At 42.1% G+C, this 20,689-nt stretch overlaps 1 protein-coding gene across 11 annotated transcripts in view; it reads right to left on the bottom strand.

Annotated features, from left to right (window-relative positions):
• The window catches only part of magi2b (membrane associated guanylate kinase, WW and PDZ domain containing 2b), a 52,783-nt gene that overhangs the window by 8,501 nt on the left and 23,593 nt on the right, over positions 1 to 20,689 (bottom strand). For 6 of the 11 annotated variants that reach the window (XM_028957642.1, XM_028957643.1, XM_028957640.1 and 3 more), the window contains exons 4-14: positions 19,887 to 20,102; positions 18,468 to 18,687; positions 17,434 to 17,513; positions 11,520 to 11,577; positions 11,070 to 11,191; positions 10,801 to 10,983; positions 9,135 to 9,818; positions 3,619 to 3,644; positions 1,638 to 1,815; positions 1,010 to 1,051; positions 468 to 583 (exon numbers count right to left, since the gene is read on the bottom strand). In XM_028957642.1, the coding sequence (XP_028813475.1) occupies positions 468 to 583; positions 1,010 to 1,051; positions 1,638 to 1,815; positions 3,619 to 3,644; positions 9,135 to 9,818; positions 10,801 to 10,983; positions 11,070 to 11,191; positions 11,520 to 11,577; positions 17,434 to 17,513; positions 18,468 to 18,687; positions 19,887 to 20,102 (1,925 nt within the window). The remainder of the gene's footprint in view (positions 1 to 467; positions 584 to 1,009; positions 1,052 to 1,637; positions 1,816 to 3,618; positions 3,645 to 9,134; positions 9,819 to 10,800; positions 10,984 to 11,069; positions 11,192 to 11,519; positions 11,578 to 17,433; positions 17,514 to 18,467; positions 18,688 to 19,886; positions 20,103 to 20,689) is intronic. The other 5 variants (XM_028957644.1, XM_028957649.1, XM_028957650.1 and 2 more) reach the window with 3 other exon arrangements.

Raw genomic sequence — 20,689 nt, 5'->3', positions numbered from 1 at the left:
GTTTAACTGCAGATATGCCTGTGTGGTTAAACCCTAAAGCCCTAGAACAGCACCAATAAATTTGATCTTAAATATTAAATAAAGTTTAATCTGATCTAAAAATCTAATTTAATTTGATCTAATAACGCATACTCTACCACAAAATGCAGGAAAGCCTGGTTATTGAAAGAGCCCTCATGAAACACTTCCACATGTGGAAAGGGCTTCAACCTACCAGGTGAAATGAAGAACTGCTGGAATTTGGAGAACCATAAGCCCAAATGTTTGATTACCAGGATTACATTACTGTACCGATTCTTCTCTTGTTTGTTTGTTTTCTTCCATCAATGTGTTTAGAACATCTATCCCTTCCAGCTGATGGTTTCTGTCTGTCCCTTCTCTTAACTTCATCATTCTCTCCATTCTCCTGTTCTCTCCCTGTCATAGAGACACTAATGGACGGTCTGTTCTGCCCGTCCCATACGAGCCTTGTCACGGGCCTCCGGACTCACAGCCTGCACGGCCTCATCTCCACCCAGGATACGGAACCCAAACCCAGTCTTCTCTCGCAGTAGATGGACCTCCACCTCCTGATACTCTGGGCCTAGAATCACATTACAACAGACATGCAATGGCTCATTACATTTTTTATTAATTTCCATTTACATCCTTGGCATTTTTAGCAGACTCCTTTATCCAGAGTGACTTACAATCAGTATTTACAGGGACAGTCCCCCTGGAGACACTGCTCAAAGACACAATGGTAGTGACTTTCTGGTCTTCTGGTTCAAAGTGTGTGATACCCACTAGGCTACTACCTAGGCTATAGTTACATTAGTATATAACTAATGTATATACTAATATCACCATCTCATTACAGATAAATGTTAAAAAAATGGCAGAGTAGCATAGATAAATGCCAAAAACCTGGCTTAATATTTTAGCCTTACACAATGGTGCAGTACAGTAGAGGGATCAGTCCAATACTCCTATTCTGAGACTGCATTAAAAATCAGACACAAAGACTAACCTGTTGAGTCAGGATGATAATTAGTCCGTGGTGGGGTTGGCTCTGGGTGAACAAATGAGATCCAGTTGATAACGAGAAGGAATTAAGCCAGACGTGATGTCCGGGAATAGAGAAGGCCAGCTGATTTACAATTAGTGTTCAAAGCCATTAACAGAAAAGGCTATTAAGATGACTGAGGGGGGATCTGGAACTAGTTTAGGCCAATATTAAAGGTGATAATGCACATTGAATCACACTGATTGGATAGTTCATCCTACTGAAAACATACTTCTCTCTCTCTCTCTCTCTCCTCTCTCTCTCTCTCTCTCTCTCTCTCTCTCTCTCTCTCTCTCTCTCTCTCTCTCTCTCTCTCTCTCTCTCTCTCTCTCTCTCTCTCTTCTCTCTCTCCTCTCTCTCTCTCTCTCTCTCTCTCTCTCCTCTAATATATATATATATATATATATATATATATATAAATAGAGAGAGAGATACACACACACGCTAGAGAGAGAAAGAGAGATACCCACACACACACACACAAACATTCTCTCTATAGCAAGAGAGAGCGAGAGAGAGCAAGAGAGAGCAAGAGAGACGCACACAGGAAAAAAATCCAAGTTTAAATGATCCTAGGGATAACGACACTCACGTCTGCTCTCATAGATCGCCCTGGACTTTTCGTAAAGGTCATAAGGATCTGGCTTGCTGAGGTGGAAACTTTCTGTGTCTGGGACAGAGGACCGATGGAGGGTCTGTGATGGATGAGGAGCACTGTGGGGGTGGACTGGTGCTGAGAGACTGGTTTGGGGGCTGCATTGGGGATCCCACTGGACAAACAGAAGAACATAAAAATGTTTCAAGGATGCTCAGAGGGCAAAAAACATTTTAAAGTACAGAAGAAAACCACCAAGTAAGCATTATACTACATTAAGCAATGATATTTGAATGGAATATTGTGCCAAGGCACATACAGTCAGACTCCCTCCACTAGCTGAACTACATCTGCACACAGACAGTAACAGTTCTGAATCAGTAAATGTTAGTTGTTAATTGTAGCATCGGTTAGAATGAACCTCAGAATCTAAATTTAACTAATTTGTGACATTGAAATTTCATACTATATGATTTTACAACAACACCTACCCTGTTCAAGAAATATTTGAAAACGGGGCATCTATCCACACACATCTATTCACTCTGGGACTATTTTGTTGCCAGTTGTTGTGGTTGCCGTACTCGTTTAGAAACTCAATCAGCTGCTAAATCCATCACAGTCCTTTGGGGTACTGTGAAGCTCCGGAGTGAGATGGATTCGGTGCAGCAGGTTCCCATAGCATCCCATCTCTGGCGTCTCACTTTTAGTCACCCCTCCTCCCCAAGAATCATAAAGTAATTTAGTCTCATCAGAACTAAATGAAAATGATTTGTCAGCCAGTGCCGGAGCCGACAGAATAGTCCAAAGGAATCCAAACACTGCTACAAACACTGTGACTAGACGCTCCGGTGACAGGAAAGCCAAGCTAATTTTTTTTATGTATTTTGACTGGAATTTAGAGGCCTTCATAATGACCTGCTCTCACTGTCTATCCCTGTCACTGCATTCTTATCTCTCACAAATTAATAGCTCCTACAGCCTTTGCCAAAAAACAAGGACACAGTAAAAACTAATTCAGTCCCCGTAGGGCTTTTGTGAACGGAGGAGCTCTCTCAGTGAGTGAATAAGAACATTCATCTTAATACAGCTACAATATATATGCATACTTTTTCACTCTAGCTTTATTCTGAATCAGTTCATCATAACATAACAGTCTTATTTAACTGCATGTAACATATAAAAGCTGTATTCGGGCCTTAAAAGGCCGACCATGCACAAGTCAGAGAGAATCTCGGACTCTCAAGTACAGCTTTATAAAAGCCCAAACCCATTTAGTTGCAGAGTGAGTCATTTATACATTTCTTAACAAAATTTCCCACACCTCAGACTTTGCTTTCATTTCCAGTGCAACCAAAACGGTAGAGGGCAGACTCTGTTTCACCTCCTCAGCATCCATTTTTGCATCTGTATCGTGCTATTCAAAACGCATCACCTGACCACTTGTGCACCACGTAAGCTCGAGCCGGTGTAAAATTATAAACCATTGGGCAAAGTTATTCAACTCTAATAACACAATCTTGCATTACAGTGTAATGAACAGTGTACATTACATTATATATTGATGTAATGTTGATATGAAAAAGTTTTACATTGTTTTATATGAAAAATACTGTATTAAAAGTCATACCAAATAGTAATGTTACAATGAACATATACAATGAATAAATCATGTACCAATCGTTTTAGACCCTTACGGATAGTAAGCTGTTTTGTTTTGGTTGGCATAATTCAAATTTCTGACATATTTTCATGCATCACAGTACACACCAACAGAGGTTCAACAGGCTAAAAAGAAAAAGATATTACATATTCAGTATATTCAAATGTCTTTTAATGCTGTCTTCAGGAATAAACTGGAACTCATTAATTCAGATTTGCGTGGTGATTCAGACATGGTGAGCTATTCACGCTATTCATGTTCAGACACTCCAACCAAAGGCGACAGCAGAATCAAGCAAATAACAATTCACTCTACCTGTTTCCCATCCCAGGAGAAGTGACCTGAGAGGGAAAAATGAAACAGAATATCAGTGTACACAGAATACAAAAACAAGGTCACAAAACAAGCTTTATATATACACACACACACACACACACACACACACACACACACACACACACACGTACATTAAACACACACACACACACATATATTTATATATAAACAAAATATTATATTTTAAAACAACATCTATTCATTAGGGAAATATACTGTGTTGGAGACAAAATGGCTGCCTGCTCTCTTGCAACCCCACAAGATCCAATCTGACCTTATTTTTTCACACTAAAAAAATTATTTAATCAGACAGTTACATCCGATACCATGACTTATTTTGTTTGTGTAATCGATCCCAGAGTAATTTGGTTGTTGCGTTGATTTTCAACGTAATTACATCATTAGCTGCTGGCACGCGGCTTATATTTAATGCGCCAACTCCAGACCGGGCTCCACATGTTAATGGAGGCCGAGGAGCAGCAGGCAACCCAGATGCAACAAGCTTCGACACATCGTCTCGTCTTGATACAAAGACGAATGTGGCGGTAAGCAGATTCGTTTAAAAAGTGAAAAACCTACAAGACATAAAAGTCTGTACCGATTAGAGCACTCTCTCCTGCGTTTTGTGCACTATGTCCCTTCCACTAATATCTACAGGCTGATATGTCAAAGGGAGATTACATGTTATCAAAAGCTCTGCTGCTGAGTTAATTACAGACTGTTGCCCAGCTTAATGAAGGTCCAAACATGACAAAAAGCACAGTGAATAAATATTTCTGGCACCACCCTAAAACACACAGATTTGATAAAGCAAAAGTAAGTCAATACAAATGATTTCTAACACACAGTAATCCACAGTTTATGCTGAACAAATTGTTGTAAAGAATGCAATAAAACAGGACAGAAATGATAAAAGTATATAAGAGGTGGGGTGGGCGGTTCTTTGTTTAAAGCTCAGTGGCGGCCGTTAAAGGCACACGAGATGCTGAAAGGCCATATCTACAGGATCAGATCGTTCAGGTATCCGAACTCTTCGTGGTGCTGAAGGTTTTTTATTATTATTTATTAAATCTGATAACTGTCCCCGTTGTGAAATGAACTGCCTCCCTTCATGAACAAGAGATTATGAGCAGACGAAAGGTGTTGACAATAAGTGGTTTGCACAGAGGATGTGAGATTAGCTGCATGTGGTCTTTTGCAGCCCTCTTTCCCCCTCATTATCTGCATTAATTATTGAATTGTTGAACATTTTTTTTTTATGTTTTTTTACCCTCACAACTAAACCTTGGCTATTAGTGCTACGTCAAAAAAGTCCCACAATCATTTCATGCTTGAGATAAAATCGGCCTAGTTAATTGCTCCCCTTGTTTGATCTAGAATGATTCGTCCCTTACACTGCTTCCGCGCGATAGGCCCACAGTACTTTAGCCCAGCCCTACAAGAGATGACGAGGACGCTCATTGGCACAGCGTGCCGCCTGTTTTCCTCCTGCTGGCTCGGCTTGAGAGAGAGGGACTAAAGAGGGTGCTGAGGGACAGAGCTGTGAACATGGCCGGGCTCAGCGGGACCCTGGCAGAGTGCCGGCTCTGGAATAGAATAGTCTCACACTCTGCTGGGTTAGTCACTCACATCCTGTCTCTCGCCCTTCTCCGGGGAGCTCAACGTGTCAATCTGAGAATCCCAAAGAGGCCAGAGCTACTTCATCACAGGCCGCACGGCGGAATGAGCAGAGGTCGAGTTCGACCTGAGTTCAAACTGACTTCTACCTCTCATTTTTAAATAGATACTGTCATACCATATATACCCGTCCATACTGTCTAGACCATACCAGCACTGGACCCTGCGCTGTCTTAAATATCCCACAATGCAGTGCAGTACCGATATCAACAGCAATAACAGAGAATTGAAAGCAGCGACCAAGGCAGCGCTGGGTTTATCAAGATGGCTGTCAGGAATCGCAGGTAGTGACATCATGATAACAGCCCTCCAAAAAGTTTGATATTACATCCATGTTGAATGGCAGAATGCATATTGAGCGTGGGAGGAGCATTGAATTTAACATTGGCGTGTCAAAATTAAATACGTTCACAGCCAAATGCCTTAAATGTAAATGTAAAAGTTGCCCCACCCCAAAATACTAATTTAATCAAACTCAGCTTTTATCATTCATTAGTGAATAGAAGCTTGGAAGTTTGTTCAGCAGTTGCCCTCAACAAATTTTTTCACATATTGTCTTCACATTAATTCCTTTAAAAGAGCACCAACAGGCAGAATATTAACAGACACCCAGTTAATTTATTAATTCCGTGTAGCTACTGCACAGCCCTTGGAATGGTCTGTGGTGCTTGTTTTTGAGAATAAAGGGGCAAACTCACTCCTAATAAACCACAGCTTATTCCTAAGCAGGGTATCAGCTGCCAGGGCCCATCCCAGGACCCTGGGTGCAGGGCAGGTACTCACCAAGGGCAGAGGTGCCACCCCACCACAGAGGGTCAAATGAATTAAATCATGAAACTCAAGATATACAATTTAAAATCAAATTATTCTACCTTATATGTATAACCTTATTTGTACACTTCCAGCCTTATGCACCTGATAACATACTGACCATTTTGCACATCTAAATTAATTTAGCACATATCTGCTCATTTTGCACATGTTTGTCTTTTCTTGTGTGTCCTGTCTGAAATATCTAATATATCCAGTTACAAGCACCCTACATGATGTTGTCCTGTTCATTGTACAGAAAAGTTTTACATTTTTCTTACAGAGATCTGTACAGTATTTAAGTTTCAGTTTTAGTTAGTATAGTTCAGTTTAGTGTGTATATACCTATATATTTTGCTTTCTTTTATGATTGCACTATGTGTGAAACATTATATCAATACACGGAATACTGTTGTACTGACAATAAACCAATCTTGAATCTTGAATCTATAACAATGTCCACACAAAACAGGTCATTTGCCAATTTCCACCAATCCTAGTGTTTATCAAGCAAATCATTCCTTAACAGAGACCAGAGGTCGAGCACTGCATCACCCGCAAAATCTCACCAGGCCGCTGCGGCAACGCACCTCTATCCACCGAGCCGGCTTTCATCAGGGTCTCTCCTCTTAGGCGGTGGCAGCTGTTACAAGCTCCGTCCTTGAGCGCTGTCAGATCACGTCAAAAGAGCAGCCGCCACTGTGATGTGCATTTTCATCAGGGTGCGCTGCTGCCCTGCGGTGGGGCGAGACGCCGCTCACTAGGCCACCGCCGAGCCTGTCACGACCTAGCAAGCGGCGCTAATAAACACTCAGCCCCGAAACCAAATCTGCGTGAGGAGCATATGACTTTTGCAGGGAGCCACTTCCCGAGTGCAGAAGTGCAGAAGAGGAGCAGACTCTGCATGTTTGCGGTGCCGTGTTTCCACAGTGAATGTCACTGAACGTTTGCACATTTCCGTCAGACGGAACTAATGCTGGCTTCTCCCTGAAGGCCTTACGGTCTCCTTGTGGGATCCTCACCGCCAGTTGGACAGTTTTACTTTACAATGTCAAATTCATGTTTCACGGTTATTCCACAGCTCTACAGCAGATCCAACAAATGTCATCTTAAGGAGAATAGGTGGAACCTGGCAGGTAAATTCTGCCATGGAGCACTGTCTGAAAACAAGGTGATACTCCTCTGTTGATCAGCATGGAATTGTTCTTTAATAAACTACTAAAAACATTTCAATCCAAATTCCAATTTCATCCAAAAATTTGCTGAAAAAATAATATTACAATAAGTGTCAGTTTTTTGCCAGTATTAAATAACAATATAGTGGAGATTTAACTTGGGAAGTGGTAATTTAATTCTTCTGAAGAAGTAATACTGTGTTTAGCAAATATAGAATATATTTGCAGTATAGAATATATAGAATGGCTGCTTTAAAAATAGTAAGGCTACTATTGTTTGGTTTCCAGACCTGTACATACATTCATGCTCTACAGACGAAAAAAAAAAAAGGGTGTTAAATTAACAATGTTATTATCAATGGCTGATTAATAATTTGTCTTATTTTTAAACCGTTCTTCCACAAGACTGTTGTTGCTTAGCAACATACCAGCAAAACCAAAATGAAAACACTTGGCACATTAATATTTTTTTTGTTTCTGCACAACTTTGAACATGATCAGATTTCATAACCCCAACTAATTGCTTTACAACTGCTATTACATGACTTTTTAAAGTTATTATCAAATAGTTCTGAATAGCAGTTGTGACAAAAAAAGATGCCAGTTATGTAAAACAGTGTATATTGTTGCTAAGCACCACCATTCAGTCAGCAGGCAGGCAGGTAGCACCAGGTAAACAAGGTAAATAAGGTGTATGCAGAGGGTGTGTGTAAGGTGTAGGTATGAAATTATGTCTGAGTGCTGACAGCGTTCCACTCGCAATGGACGGACCGAACTAACCGTGGTACAGTCATGTACGACACCGTGAATTATCGCCAAGGTGAGTTAAAAATAGGATTGTCTTGTTTTGAAAGAATGATGGATGGAGATGGTGAGAAAAGGTGAGAGAGGGTGAGAGAGGGTGTTTGAAAATACGTGAGGGAGAAGAAAAAAAAAGACAGATAGAGGAAGACAGCGTGCAGAAAGTGAAGAAGTGATTGGACCGGAGAGAGGGCGAGCGAGAAGGAGCGAGAGAGAGAAAACATGTACATGGGAAAGAGGGGGTGTAAGTAATCATGAATGACCAAGGGTGTGTACAATAATTATGGCTCGCCAGTGAAAGTGAGTGATAAAGTGAGTGATAAAGATCACTCACAGCTCCACCCCAAATCAACAAATTCTGACAATACATCCATAGTGAATAAAAGAAATGTACAAAAGAGAAATGTACAAAAGCATTAGACTACCAAAGAAGTTATTGCTGCCCATAATGATGTTGACTCTCTATACTACAGGGCCGATACCTAGGATAAAATAACGATATTTGTGTAACTAAAAAAATAATTATTCTCAAAGAACAAAAATTTTAAAGAGCATTGGTGTATTTGCTGCAATTACCTCCAAAATCTCTCTTTGTATCTCAATTTCAATTAAACATACCACAGAGCCAAATGCTGTAAATGTATGGGTGTTTTGATACTGCATCACTAGAGGAATTATCAGAATATATCACGGCATGGATGAACAAAAATCAGAAAAATGATTTAAAAAAACCTTCCTGTTCTGTCAGCCATCAAATGCATTCAAAATAATGGTCTTGTATGGCTAATTAACCATTCTTTTGTCCATTAACATCCATGTTGGTTCCAAGGACTGATAGAAATGAAACCGAAGCTGAAATGAATAGCTTCAACATACCAAGTACAGTTAAAATCACAGCCTCAACAGCTCTGCCAACATAGTTACGCTACCACAGGCCTCCCAACAAAAAAAACTTCAGTTATCTATTCTACTAGATAAGTTCTTTTAAGAATTGAATGAATAGAGAATTAAGTTGAAGGAGAACCTGCTTACCTGCTCCTCCACCCACTCTCTGGATTACCAGCGTGGCTTCAGCACCCACAGCACAGTCCTTCAGTAGCTGCACAACCTGGTTGTGGTTGAGGCCCTGCAGGCCCTGCTGGTTGATCTCCACCATCAGGTCACCCTCGCAGAGCCCAGGGCAGCCCTGTGCCTCCAGCACCTGCTTGACGCGCTGCCCTGTGGGACTGTCAGCGATGGTGAAGCCGAACCCTTCTGACCCTTTCACCATCGTGAGGCTCAGCAGATCTGCCCCTTGGCCTGCAGCCACTCCTTGCCCCACAGCCGTCCCTGATGAAGCCATGGAGATGTTGTCATCATGGGGTGCTCCTCCACTGGGTGCATTTAGGGAGGGTGGCTGTGAACCATCCAGGTGGGTGTCCCCCGGGTGGGAGTGTGGGGCCGACTGATCTGAAACCAGCCGGCCTGTGAGGGACATGTACTCCATGTAATTGTCATAGTTGCTCCTGCCGTTCAGTAACAGTGGGTGCTCCACCAGGCCTATGGGGGGAAGGGAGGCGCTGGCAGAGGGGTCCTCAGGGTCATAGGGTAATGGGTATCCTCGACATAGGACCAGTGTGACACTTTGGCCAATGGGCACAGACTGGAAGAGTTTGACCACATCGGCATGGGTAGTGCCCAGCACACAGATGTCATTAATGTAGACAATTACATCACCTGTTAAAAAGAGAAGAAGGTCCAGAAGAAGCAGGTAAGATTAGATACAGGCGCACACATACCGTTAACATCCTATTAAATTTTAACACACAGACAACACATGCACACAACCCGCTCATTTAATGAACATGTGCAGGAGAAATAGGGCAGGCATTTATTTTTCAAATAAAAAGACTCCCTCTCAACAGGCCATCATATCATCTCAGTTTAACACACACAAACACACACACAGAAACAGAGAAAGAAGGGTCAATGAAAGTGCATGTCTCCATATGACTAAAAGGACAAGCAGGCCATCTGGAGTCCTGGCCTCTAACAAGAGCCCTCTATGATAAAGATGACCTGAGGCTAGTTCACAGATCATCAGCCAATTCTGCACAAATATGGGAGAATGGGATGCAGCGAGTAAGAGCTGTAGTCCACACAAATGCTACTCAATAATGTATGCTGAACTCCGGATGCATTCAGACAGTGCTATGCATGTGGATTCTGCACTCAAAATCAATACTTTATGTCTCATATGTTTGAAGACATGTCATAAATAAACACTAATAATGGGAAACATATAATACTTACAAGGGTTAAATGTGTAGGGGGATATTTTCATTGCTCTATATAAGACAAGGGGATGTTTGCATGTGTAAGATTCACTCGACAGCGCTGATAATCTATCTGCATGTTTGGGTTGGCAGATTGAATTTATGATGTGCACTGATGACAGCATGAGAAAGTGGTATTATAGACTCAGTGTTGCCAGAACTTGTGGTTTTGAAGTAGGAAACTTATTTAAGCCTGATAATTAATCATTAGTGTTAATTAGTTATGGATGTTATGGGTTACAACAAACACATATTTGGCAACAGTGCTTTGTATCTGGTAATTTCTGTAAATCCTGAAAGACATCACTTGTTGTGATATTAGTGACCATGCCAACTACAAAGCTGTGAAAACAGGGCACGTTGTGTGATTTTCACTGTTTTACCTGTGTCCATCTTGCCATCCTGTGCGGCAGGACCCTCAGGAATGACACTCTTCACCTGTAGAAACTCATCTGGCTCATCCCCTCCAATTATGGTAAACCCAAATCCCATGTTGCTCTTCTGTAGGGCCGTGGACAGGAATGTGCCCTTTAGTTGGGTGGGGTCCCGTGTGAATGGCGGCCTCTCTGAAAGGGTCAGGGAGCACAGTTTTAGTCAGATTTAAGGTTGCATTCTTTAGCTGGGCCGCCATGAAAAGAATGGGGTCGGTCACCTCTGTAGATTGTAGGCAACGGAAGTGCAGACAGTCCTTGGCTCTGCATCTGTTGTTGCTGCTGAATCCTTCTCTTGGCCTCCAGGACAGGGTTCTCAAACTGGGTCCTTCTGTTGATATGACTAGAGGCAAAATGATGAAAACATTATTATATCTCAGTGGCTGTTCTCTGCAGGGGAGGATCTGCTTTCAGAAGCCGCCAATCACAAAAAAAAAAAAAAACTAATTAAATGTCAGAGCAAATTTCAGCGGGCAACGTGCATTATGTCAACATAATAAAGAAATGCTTATTACTTGTCTCAATTTACCTTCTCGCTACCTGTTCACATTGTGCTGAAGTGACAAATCAGTTGTGTGTGAAATAACACACGTACCGGCAAACTAACAAATGTGATACGAAGAGACAACAGCAACAAAGCAAACCAAATCGAAACATTCAGAATAACTTACTCTACGTAGTAACTGCCATATATGGGGTCATCAATTTTCTCCCAGCCATATGGAAGCTCTGATGCAATGAAAAAGGAAAAATGTAGAATAATATTAATCTTTGTGTTTCATTTATGAATGTTATAATGTGTTGTGACACAATTAACACTGTTGCATTTTGTTTACTTTATTAAAGCCAATTACTATCCCTACATAAAGATCAGTTTTAGGGATGATTCATCTTTTTGGCCTAATCATATGAATTAGCAATATATATATGCCCTACTGAAATCTCAGTAGTTCATTCAAAATGTTTCCAATCTATTTTCTGCTTTAGCTTAAAAAAAAAAATGACCCAATCATCTCCCCATTACTGCTTGTCTCATCCTTACTCTGTGGTTTTAAATGCATTATTTGTTTGTTGAAGAGTTTTAATCGATTGACAGCTCTAGTTTACCCAGCCACTGGGGATGCATGTGACAGTGTATTTCTTAGTGCCGGTCCCAAGCCTGGGTTGCATCATTGCAACCATTGCCAAATTAATTATGCAAACCACCAGATCAATTGATCTGCTGTGGTGACCCCTAAAGGGTCAGCGAAGGGAGACAATGACAGCTCTAGTTTATTTAAATCTGTAAACAAAATGCTAATATCTGCTAATATAGACAGAAGAGATCCATACAGATCCATATCTGCAGTACTTCAGCTGGCACACAAGCCAAAGTGTTTCTTCTGTGAAGCGAGGAAATGTCACAAAATCTTGTAATCATTGCTTCGTTGATACTGAAGCTCAAGCATGATAGTATTTTGACCTGGTGTCAAAAGGGACATGAGACACATGCGCTCCAAGGTTTGAACGGGTGTGAATATCTTACTACCTGAGAATGTGTACTAAAGATTTTGATTTGTGAGGAAGAAAATTGTGTGTGTGGTTTGTGAATATCAGAATCTGAAAAGATGTCCTTTATAATTGCTGTTCAGTGCTGAATACCACATGTCCAGTGCATCTTAAAAAAATATTAACTGCTTAAGCCAAATATGTCCAGGCCAACAAAAAGGCTTACAAAAGAATTAAAATAGATAAGAGGAAAAAATGTCTGTTTGGCTGTTACTGGGAGAATTACAATACATTACTTTTCATGATATTTCCTGCACCAAGTCCTATCTCTTCAGTGGATTAACTCACAAAATTACTATTAGTTGTTTTTCCATTTTATTGCACCATGGCTGCTGTACATCAGTTTAAAATGAGGTATTACATTTAAATTCAGACAAATTTATATTTACCATGCAGGGTTTTCATTATAATGGACAATAAAATATACATTGTAAAACTATACAAGGACCTAAAATACTATTTTATTTGACTACTATTGTATTGCATGAGCGACTGAAAGATTTCACAAATCGATATAACAATTGTGCCTGTTTATTGGAAACTGCATTACACTGTGGGACAATTTAATCCTACCCCACCTCCCTTCAGCTCACTCCCAGTCTTAATTAAAAAATCTATTCTTCCCACAACTGTCCAGAGATGCTCTGCATGAACACTGAGACGTAACCACAAAATCCACATGGGGATTATTTCAACACATATGAGTGCAAGACAGTGTGATTTCCTCATCCAACCTTTTCCCCATTAACAAGACAACACAGGCATGCTGGTTACAGCAACCTATCAAAATGTTACAGAACTCCGGCCAATCAGTGGACAAAAAAACGAATTCTGGGCTAATTCCAGTGTGGCCAGGTCACCCCGCACAAGATGCCCCGAGCGGCATAATCGATAACGATTCAACCAAAGGCACTGAGGCGGTATTAGCAAAGTGGGTGACAGATAGATAATCCAGGAGATTACAAGGCCAAGCGATAAGGACACCAGAAGAAAAAAAAAAAAAGAGGCGCTTCAGAAACGCTGGGACGTGATAGTTCAAAGTAACCGGAGAGGAAGACAGACGACGAGCTGACGCAAAGGAGGGAGGGGAGGATGTTGTTCCTTGCATGCGTTGTTTGTATTACACCCCAGGGCATCATGGGAAATATGTGTAAACGCTTTCCATCTTCAGAGCTGTGCACTTGGTTGACGACTGACAGCCGAACTGAAAGCGCACGGGAGTATGAGCCACACACTTCCGCTGTTTGGGAAAACAAGCGGGCTGCAATGGATGCACAGTGGGCAAGAAGGAGTCCTAATAAGGAGCGCGAGCACAGAGGCGAGAGGATGCTGCCAGCCCTCAGGTTAGCGCTAGCGCACGCTGATGAAATTCAGTGCCTCTGAGACACAGTCTGATGTCAAGTTAAGGAGGGCCTGCAAATCGCTCCCTTCAACAACACGGGAGCATCAGTGCAACAGCTAATATGCTTTTTTTGTTTGCTCTTGTGGCTTATTCTTTTATTCTTTTTATCATACAGTGTGCTACCAGTAATCCTTAAAACTCATTTATGCTCCCTTGATTTATGAAAACCATCAGCTGTCCAGTTTCTGACCTTCTGTCGAGAACAAATGCAACAGAGGCAGGACTATGAAGTGACATCATGTAGATGTTTGCCACCTTTTACCATCTTTTCCTCATTATACTTTTGATCTACTGGCTGTAAACATACTTTTCTAAAAACCTGACAAAAATGCAGACGTTGATCTATACACGTATCCATGTCTGTCTTCAACACTCATCATAAATGGGCCTTTAAAATACCAAGAGTATTGCACACGGTGACACAACGAAATGTTTCCTCTGCTTTTAACCATCACCCTTGGTGAGCAGTGGGCAGCCATGACAGGCGCCTGGGGAGCAGTGTGTGGGGACGGTGCTTTGCTCGGTGGCACCTCAGTGGCAACCTGCTATCCTTAGCCGCTAGGCCAACGCTGCCCCGCCTTGAACCTTGATCTGCAAGCCAGATCTGTATCGGGTACACAGTAGGAATAAAGTGACTCTTGACATTCATGGGAATTCACATTTGATATCACATAGCAACATAAAGCAGCTTTCTGGGGAAAGTTCAGCAACTTCCTGCTTTTCACATTTGTCACATTCTCTTACAGAGAGACAGAGGCGTTTCTTCCGCAAGCCACGGAGAATGGAAGGATGTGAACGTATAACAGGGGAGCAAAAGAGTTGATAAATGGACTGACCTTGTGTCTTACACAGTTATTTCCCGGTCTACTTTATGACTCTTTGCTAAATGATATGAAACTAATCCCTCATCCGACGTGGATTCCTTGCACACCGGTGGCAGCGCTGGTGATTGTGACGCTTGACTCCATGCCTCTCAGACACAGGTGTAGAAATCACACCATGCGTGCACACATGCGCACTCAGACACACACAAATCCTCCCTGGATAATTAGCTCCGCCTCCAGACCCAGTTTTGCCTTTGTCCCCATTATGAATGAAGTCAATCAACCAGCTGAACCCATTTTCAAAAAACGAAAATCGCACCACAACACACTCCACAACAGGAACAGGAAACCATCCACCTTAACACAGGCCTTTTTACACGAAACTACCTTAAATCAACGGTCTTCCTCTTCTAGTTTCTATGGCAACCACAGAAGAAGTGTCTTTCTCCTCAGCCATGGGTACGGTCTCTCTCTCTCTCTCTCTCTCTCTCTCTCTCTCTCTCTCTCTCTCTCTCTCTCTCTCTCTCTCTCTCACAGTCTCTCTCACAGTCTCTCTCCTCCTCGTGTGGTTTGCTGTATGTACGTTGCCTCTGTCTTTGCGGTTTCGTATTTGTTTTTTTTTTTCTGGCGCTTCGCAGCCGCCCCGGCGCTTAAATCAAGTATGTTCACGGACCCCCAGCAGCCGATGATTCCAGCCCCACTATCACAGGCAGAGGGCTAACGCAGATGAAAGAGAGGGAACTTAACGTGAATGGCACAGGCACCGCTGCATAATCCTCAGACGCGCGCCGTGTCAGAAGCTCATTTCACATTCAAATGGCGGCGTGCCGCTCTGGGCCTAATTCCATACGCGGCAGCCTAGAAAAGCATGTTTGAAGAACGACGCAAACCTTGCGCTCCCTTACATGTAAATCAGTAGCCAGGGATCATGCAGGTCAGCTGAGCGATGTGCTAAGGGACCCGGGGGCCTTGCAAGAGGCATGTGGCGCACCGCCGGGACTCCTTCATATAGAGCTGTAGCATGCGTCTCTGCAAATGTACATTATTTCATGACCCGCAGAGACTCACTGCGACCAAAACAGCCACAACCCAAGTTGAAGCAATGCACAAAGCCAGGAGATTTGTTTTCCATTCTTTTGCATCCCGGTGACATTTGGGTACACAGCGGCCACACGGCGAGGCCCAACGGGAGAGCACATGACGTGGAGGGTAAATACAGGATTTGTATTCACATCACAGCGAGCTGCTTAACTGGTCTGAGGAAAGCGATATTGATTTTTACTGCCTTTGCATTGCAACTCAAGCGCGAATATTGAGCCCGGCGAATTCGAAGCCCCATCGGGGGAGGGGAACGCAAAAGACTGTCTAACGGAAGGTGCCGCAGAAATGTCATTCTACACTTTAACCAGAAGAGCACGTCATGGTTGTACAATCGCACGGCTGCAGACCCCGCCATTTGATCTGGTATTTGTCGGTGGTGACAAAAAAAATAAAAAAGTTGAATGAAAAAAAAAAGCACTGAATAAAAGGCTACTGTTGAATCTTATATCAAACAAATGTTAATACTGATCAAACAGACCTACACCAGCTGCATCTCCACATTCAGTTCAGACTCAAAATCTGGCCATAGCCACCACCTGAACCACCACGAGTCACTGTGTAGCCTCAGCTATAAATCTTACCCCACTGACTAGGTGAAAGAGATCCAAATTTAGATCAGAATGAACCGCCTGTTGATAACCAAGTGTGTTAATTTTTACTTTTTTTTTTCCCCCTCATTTAGAGATGTTCAGTCTAATAGGTTTCTTCTCCTCAACATGTTCATCACTGAAACTAGATCTCTCTAACTTAGCAACAAATGTTGTGCCTTGGAACTGCAAGCTAGATCTGTATCGGGTACATGGGAATTAGCATTTGATGTCACCTAGCGGCTTATCATATAGCGGCTTTCTGGGGAAAGTTCAGCAACTTCCTGCTTTTCACATGCCACATTCTCAGAGAGCTGGACCTGGAAATGGTGAGATAAAGTGAAAATAAAACAAAAATGCAGTACATCCAACTGTTTCAATCCCATCCAGTAGTGCAGGCTTCCTCAGGATGCCCTGAAAAACCCTTCTCCTGGTCAGCAAAAGAACGTCTGCCTGGGCTGTTATGTCATAAAAATGTCACGTTTCGTGCAGGTAAATATGTTTCTTGGGGATTTAAAAATTTTATCTTGCGAGAACCACTCTGCCTGTGCAATTATCATAATATGATCTCTAACCCACTCACTTTCCATAACTGCTTAGTCCTGCTCAGGGTCGTGTCTACTGGAGCCCATCCCACCGCATGGTCCTGCCTAATATTATTTTTTAACATTATTTTTTATATAGTTTTCCTTCAACCACTCTCCTCACAAATACTTTTCTTTTTAATCATTTATCCTCCTTAATTGCTCTTATTCATTATTTCATTATAGGTAATAATGTTGCCTTATCTGTATAGGACAATAAAACTTTGTATAGTGCTCTTTTAGTAAAGTGTGGGCTGGAGGATGGGGATGTGGGCCTACTGGGATGATGACAGTCAACATCAGTGGCATTTTTGTGGTCTAAATAGTGTTTTATGAAACTAAACATAGACAAAGGTAATAGATCAACATAATATCAGTTTTTAGTTGCCTTTTTGGCAGTTCAACTTGTCCAACATTTGATCGGTTTTCAATATGCTTGTTTAAATTAACATATCTGAGCAAAATTCAGAAAACAAGCCTCTAAATATGACAGAGCAGCACTTTGATGGAGAATATTAAAATACACGAGACACACTCACCGTCCTCCTCGCATTCCTCTGGAGGCTTGGCCTTCTTCGCGAGTCGAGGATCGAGCCAGGATGTTGTTTTGGTGTTGTGACTGCAAATGATAGCGAAGGAGGCAAAGCAAAGCGGCATTTTTAAATGACTGCATTTAAGACCTGACACACTCACACATTTCCTTCCTGTGGCTATTGCTGTGCCGTGGCCTAATCTCCCGCATCCATCTGAGAGGACAAGGAGCCACACGTCTTTCAAAGCAGTCTTTGAACTTCTTCTTTTCACCTACGAAATCCCGATCGTCCTCAGAGGAACAAAAGGATGTTCGTGAAAACACTGCTTCCCACGGCTTCACTCCAGACGCTGGTAAGTGTGTCATTGACTGGGGGAGAGGCTCTAGCAGCAAGAGGGAATGTGACTCCCACCCACCGATTAAGTCTTCGGAAGCGCCCAGCTAAAGATTCCCAGGTGTTGCTTCACCTCGGTGCCACTGGACAGCCACACACTGAGGTCTCAAACACATATAAACCTTTTCATGCTACAAAATGGCAGTGGAGGCTTTTAATGAGCCTCTTGACTCCTATTTAAAAGAGACTCAGGAGCGAGTGGGAGGGAAAGAGGATAGCACCCTGCCAACCCCCTTCCCCTGTTCATTACGCACACTCTGCATCCAGAAAAAGTTCAGAGCCACATCTTGTTAAATGAATTAGATGAGCTGGGAGGGGATTCACTCACCAACAAACTGCATCAGCGGTTCTTAACGACACCGGATCTTCTAACGCGTCTATATGTGAAGTGTTTCTACGAGACCTGGACAACTCCCAGTTGTTCCATGACAGACAGAGCTCATTTTAATCCAAATAACTTTTTTTGTCTACAGTATAGTGATTACAGGACCTGAGGGGGACATTTTAGGTTGAACTGGTTGGTGATACTACATATCACCATGTGTTTTGTGTTCAGTTTTGTTCTACAATGTAAAAAGTTGTCAGAAAAAGAAAAAACATTTACGATTATGATTACGTCTCAGAAGGGAGAAGCAGACGTCACTCACTCTATGAAATAGACTTCTCCTTTCTCAGTGTACGCCATCTCCCAGTTGTCAGGCAAGGGGCCCAGCTCCTCGTTGTCATGGGAGTCGGGCGGAGATTTGGGTGGCTCGCCCTCTTCTTCAGGCACGTCGGTGGCAGTGAGCGTGGGGGTCTCGGGTGGGCACGACTGGGGGGGGCCCTCACCCGAGGCATCTGTACTTTTGTCTTCATGCTCACTGGACTCTGTGGACAGAGGGGTGAGTCATGACTGACCGCTCCTACTCGAGGGCTACTGCACCCGTACAAAGATAATGACACAGAGGGGAGAAAATAGAAAGAGAAGAGCACAAACAGACAAGCTCTCGACGCAGATGAAAGCTGAATTGTCCTCAGCCTCCAGTCCGGGGAGCAAGTAAGGCCAAAAAAAAACTTCTACTTTTTTTTTTTATTGTTTCATTTTTATCCCAAAGTAATCCTGACTTCTAAAAAGCCTCAAAGGTCTGCAGTACTATTTCAAGTATTATTTTGAATCTTTTACCAGATAATTTTACCCTTTTACAGGAGCACAATATAAAAAAATTACAAAATGATACAATGGAAAAAATCTCTTAGAGAAATATTAATTTATCTGATTGTTAAGCCCATTTTATCTGGGATTCCACTCACTCACTGACTTTCCATAACCAATAGTCCTACTCAGGGTTGTGGCTGCCTCAGGAAACTGGACGCAGGGCAAGGACTTAACAAGTGTGGGGCACTTTGGGTGGTGGTAGGAAACCGGAGAAACCCGAGGAACACAGGGAGAACATGTACATGGGATATTCATCCAACTCTGTTAAATTTACTTGAGAAACCTTTTCAAAAAATGTACTTCTAAGAGTAGGCATACTTTTTACTTTTACTTGAGTAAATTAGTGAATAAGAAACTTACTTTGCTACATTATTGTTATCCAGACATATGCTGCTAGTTGATCTAACACATGACTCTGTTTCAGACGTAGCAACGATAATCCATTTCACCAATCAGACATAGCCATGCACAAACTATGGTGGCATAGAAGCCCAAACAATACAGCACAGACACGTAATGAAAAATGGCAAACGTGGCTGTCTCTAGTGCTAAACCACAAAAAATATACCGATTCCCAGTCTTTCAAACATTTTGTTAAACGGTGCCAAGGAATTACCAGAAATACAATCAAACAGTTACTCGTATTCAGTAGTCTTATCACTACTTACTTTTGTACTCTTACTTCAGTTATTTTTTTATTACTACTTTTTATTGTTTGTATTAATGATTATTATTCATGTGGAGTAACGCAACTCATACTCTATCCACATCTGTCCAATACCACTAAAATATAAAACCACTTATTAACCTGTTATAAAACAGTACAGAAGTTAAACTTTTTAAAATGGTTAAAACAACTTTTTTCTTGGACCTGGTGTGATGGCAATGCCGTTGCCATTAAGAACCGGGCTTTCCTCCTCGTCCTCTTCAGGGGGCTCAATGCTGTCTTTCTCCATGTTGCTGACAGACTTGTTCCTCTTCCTCTTTCCTTCCGCACTGGGTCGGGCACCGGGCAGAATCTGGTCGGTCACATTAAACAGCATGGGAGTGGGTTCGGCCGGTGGCTTAGGCGTGCCATAGAAGTTTTCTGAAAGCAGGCAAAAATATAATAAAAGAAAATCCTCAAAGCATTTGAGTGACTGCTTCCAGTGAACTTGCTTCTTTGAATGCGCCGCTGGTAATGTGATTGGCTTTTCCAGATTAACCATTTAATGCTGTTTTTCCCCCTTAAATTTGCCTAGTTCTTGTGGAATTTTCTATTAAGCCAGATTTTCTCACTCGGGACTGCAGCGTTTGATTTGAGATTGAAAGGGAGCCTGTGTGCGTATGGGGATCTATGTAATGAATAAAAACTGCAAGAGGGAGTAGCTGATGCTTTTGATTTTGTCTTTCTGTCTATAGGGAAAGAGGGGTGGCAGATGTACAGTAAATCTGATTTCATTAACAGAATTCAAGGCCATGTGGACTATATCAGTATTAGATATCCATATATGGGTAAAATGTGTGATATTAAGAAAACGGGAAATTGAAATCTAACTGTTCTTAACTAATCAACTCCAGTCCTATGACACCTCTTATCTAATACTTGCTGGTAAAAAAAGAAGAATTCATGCAATTCTGCCTTGACCAACTCTGCCAGCAATACTAATGCATCCTAGTTGTGTTGGATTTATT

This window comes from Denticeps clupeoides, chromosome 17 (assembly GCF_900700375.1).
Source record: "Denticeps clupeoides chromosome 17, fDenClu1.1, whole genome shotgun sequence".
Taxonomy (NCBI): Eukaryota; Metazoa; Chordata; class Actinopteri; order Clupeiformes; family Denticipitidae; genus Denticeps; species Denticeps clupeoides.
Note: the sequence above shows the minus strand (reverse complement) of the source record. Positions and strands in the feature narration are given on the sequence as shown.